This window comes from Fukomys damarensis, unplaced genomic scaffold (genome assembly GCF_012274545.1).
Source record: "Fukomys damarensis isolate Sample0158 unplaced genomic scaffold, DMR_v1.0_HiC HiC_scaffold_6, whole genome shotgun sequence".
Taxonomy (NCBI): domain Eukaryota; kingdom Metazoa; phylum Chordata; class Mammalia; order Rodentia; family Bathyergidae; genus Fukomys; species Fukomys damarensis.
The window spans coordinates 43,570,202-43,573,406 of NW_022900918.1; the positions used below are offsets into that span (position 1 = coordinate 43,570,202).

A 3,205-nucleotide genomic window follows, 5' to 3' on the forward strand; every position below is an offset into this window, starting at 1 on the left:
GGGCGCCGACTGCAGGTGAGGGTCTCTTGGGTCAGGGCGGGCGGGAAGCGGTGGCGACCCCGTCCCGAGCAGGTCCCGGCCTTTATACCGAGGTGTCGTGAGCCTCCTGCATGCAGGTCCAGTTTGTAGGACCAGAGGACGCGCGCGTCCCAGCGGGGCTTGCCAGGGAAGGCCCAGGAGTCGCCTCCTACAGCCGTGTCCCGCTCCTCCAGACCCAGCAGAACCGGCCGGCGGACAGCGACCCGAGACGTATCAGCTAGAACTCAGGGACTTGAGCGATATTTCTTTTTAAATATAATTTGTGGTAGCCATAGAAACTGTCCTTTGAAATAACTCCAGTCAGAGGAAAATATTACTAGCTATTAAACATAGATATGGTTAATAATACAGGTGGCTTTTGAGTGGCAGATGGTTAGAAACCTGAAACAGTGAGGACAGGTGTGGGTTGGGTTGTACCTCTGGTAGCTCTCAGTCCACAGTTCACTGACTGCCTTGCTGCTCGCTGCTGCTCCTCACCTCTGAGTCCTGTCCCAGTGGTGACTGAACTGGCCTCTTCTGCAGACCTCAGGCAGGGTGCTACACGAATACAGAAGTCCCTTCAGTCCCAAGGGAACATCGTTTGCCACGTCTAGGTCCAAACCAGGCGAGTTCCAGATTTGAGGCCGCCCGTACGATTTTTGCATAACCTTACCTTTGTTTTCCATTTATTAGGACCGGAACTTTAGCCCTGTATAATAAGCTGACCCAAATTGTCTCTCCCAAGTAATTTAAAGACCTCGGTTAATGACTTATGTTTTTATTTTTTTTTATGTTTTTTTCCCTGCAAAATATCCAAGTTGTTATAATTGAGATTATTTGCTATAAAGATGTTTTTTTTTTCTGAAGTAGCTTGTTTTGTCCTAAAAAGAAAGGTGGGGAAAAAGTAAAAGAGTCTTACAGTTTTCAACATTTTTTATTGTTATCTTGTATTTCAGCCTTTATCCTCATCTCTACTCAAGAGCATACATTAATTTTAGGAATCCTGATGACATTCTTCTCTTTAGAGATCGTTTTGATGGATATGTCTTCATGAGCAGTAAAGGTTGGCTCATTGGTTGTTAAACTCTTTGATTACTGTCTCTAAGAATACCTTCTTAATGGAATTTAGCTGGAATATTTGTGAGTTTTATTATTTTCAGAATCTAAAGGTACACGTTTCAATTATTTCTATATCATGTATTCATGTTAAAATTAACATTATAAATTATAATTCCATAAGCACTTTGTGATAATGACATAATTGTATTATTGTTGGAGTGAAATTTTTAAACTCTACATTTTGTATTCCATGGATGATTTTACCCGCAGATGATAGAAATTGTCTAACATGTAAATGTATTATACACTTAAGAAGTCTTCTTTGTCATTGTATATTTCTTGACGATGCCATGGGAGAGGGAGTTAGTTGAAATCGCCAGCCTCAGTCCTTGCTGGTTTAAGCATTGGGCTCCACTTCCTTTACTTTCTGGGATCTGCTTCTGATATATGCTCTTTGTCCCTTCTCGTCAGACTGTCCTTATGGTCGAGTCTAAACCATTTATACAGCACGTTGCTTTCTGGCACCCAGCAGCCAGCCTCTAGCCCCATCCCCCGATACTGATCACTGATCTTCCTGCTCCACCAAAGGATAACAAACTAGAGAAGGTTGTTAGAATGAATAAGCTAACGGCCAAGATATAGTTTCTCTGAGTAACAGCAAGTTTAACACTTGAACTAGACATTTGTGTTAATTGCTCAGTACTGTATTAACAAAATCTACCATTGTTTCCTTTTTGAAGTGTGCGGTTCAGAGATGTTAAGTATATTCACCTTGTGCCAGTGTTCTCAAGGCTCATCCATGTTGTAGCATTTATAGAATTTCATTTTTAGGGCATAGTCTATCATATGGATAAACCATATTTTGCTGGTCCATTCATCTGTCATTGAACACTTTCTTCCAAGTCTTAGCTTTTGTGAATACTGCCTCTGTAAACATGGATGTACAAATATGTCTTTGAGAATGAACTTTTAGTTCATTTGGATTTATACCCAGAGGTAGGATTGGTGGGAAATATAATAATTCTGTTTTTAATTTTTTGAGAAACCACCATACTGTTTCTCATATTAGCCTCTACCATTTTGCATGTATAAAACATTCTTACCAGTAGTGCACAAGTAGTCCAACTCTTCCACATTCTCTCCAACACTTGTTACTATTTTCTTTTTGTTATTTTATTTATGGTATGTGGGTTTGACAATAACTTATTGTGGTTTAAATTTGCTTTTCTCTAATGATTATTGATTTTGAGCCCCTCCTTATGTACTTGTTTGCTGTAGATCATCTTTTGAGAAATACCTATTTAAGTTCTCTGTCCATTTCTTAACTGGGTTTATTTTGTTGCTATTGAGTTGTAGGAATTCTCTGTATTCTGGTGACCTCTTAGCAGAGGTCGGATTTGAGAATATTTCATTTTGTAGATTGCTTTTGAACTCTTGATTGTGTTCTTTGATGTGTGGAAGTTTTTCATTTCAATATAGTCCACTTTATGTATTTTTATTGTAGAAGCCTGTGCTTTTGGTATCATGTCTGACAACTCATTGCCAAATTCTATGTTACAGAGCCTTTCCTCTTTTATTCTAAATACTTTATAGTTTTAGACCTCATGTTTATGTTTGATCCCTTTTGAATCAATGTTTGTGTATGGTGTTGGTTTCATTCTTTTGCATGTGCATGTCTAGTTTTTGCAGCATCATTTGTTGAAGGGTCTGCCCTTTCTCCATTGAGTTATCTTGACACCCTTGTCAAAAAATCATCTGGTCATATATCCAAGGATTTTTCTGGGAATGCTGTCATATTGCATTAGGGTATATGTCTGTCTTAATGCCAGTACTTCACTGTTTTGATACTGTTGCTTGCTTTCTGTCTGTCTGTCTGTCTGTCTTTCTGTCTGCCTGTCTTTCTTTTTGGTTCTAGGAGTTGAACTCAGGCCCTTGCACTTGCTGACCTACATCCCTGGCCCTGATTACTGTAGTTTTGTAATAAGTTTTGAAACCAGGGAATATGCTATTTAATACTTACATACCATATACCTGGCATTATAGGTGTAGCAGGGAGCTGACACTGTCCTTGCCCTATTTTCCTAGAGCCCTGTTTCCTCCTCATTCCTTTTTTTTTTTTTTTTTTTTT

General features: G+C 39.3%; 1 protein-coding gene across 1 annotated transcript in view; it reads left to right on the forward strand.

Annotated features, from left to right (window-relative positions):
• Upf3a (UPF3A regulator of nonsense mediated mRNA decay) overlaps window positions 1–3,205 on the forward strand; it is a 22,835-nt gene that overhangs the window by 754 nt on the left and 18,876 nt on the right. The window contains exon 3 of the mRNA XM_033760986.1: window positions 902–1,081. Coding sequence (XP_033616877.1) covers window positions 902–1,081 — 180 coding nt within the window. The remainder of the gene's footprint in view (window positions 1–901; window positions 1,082–3,205) is intronic.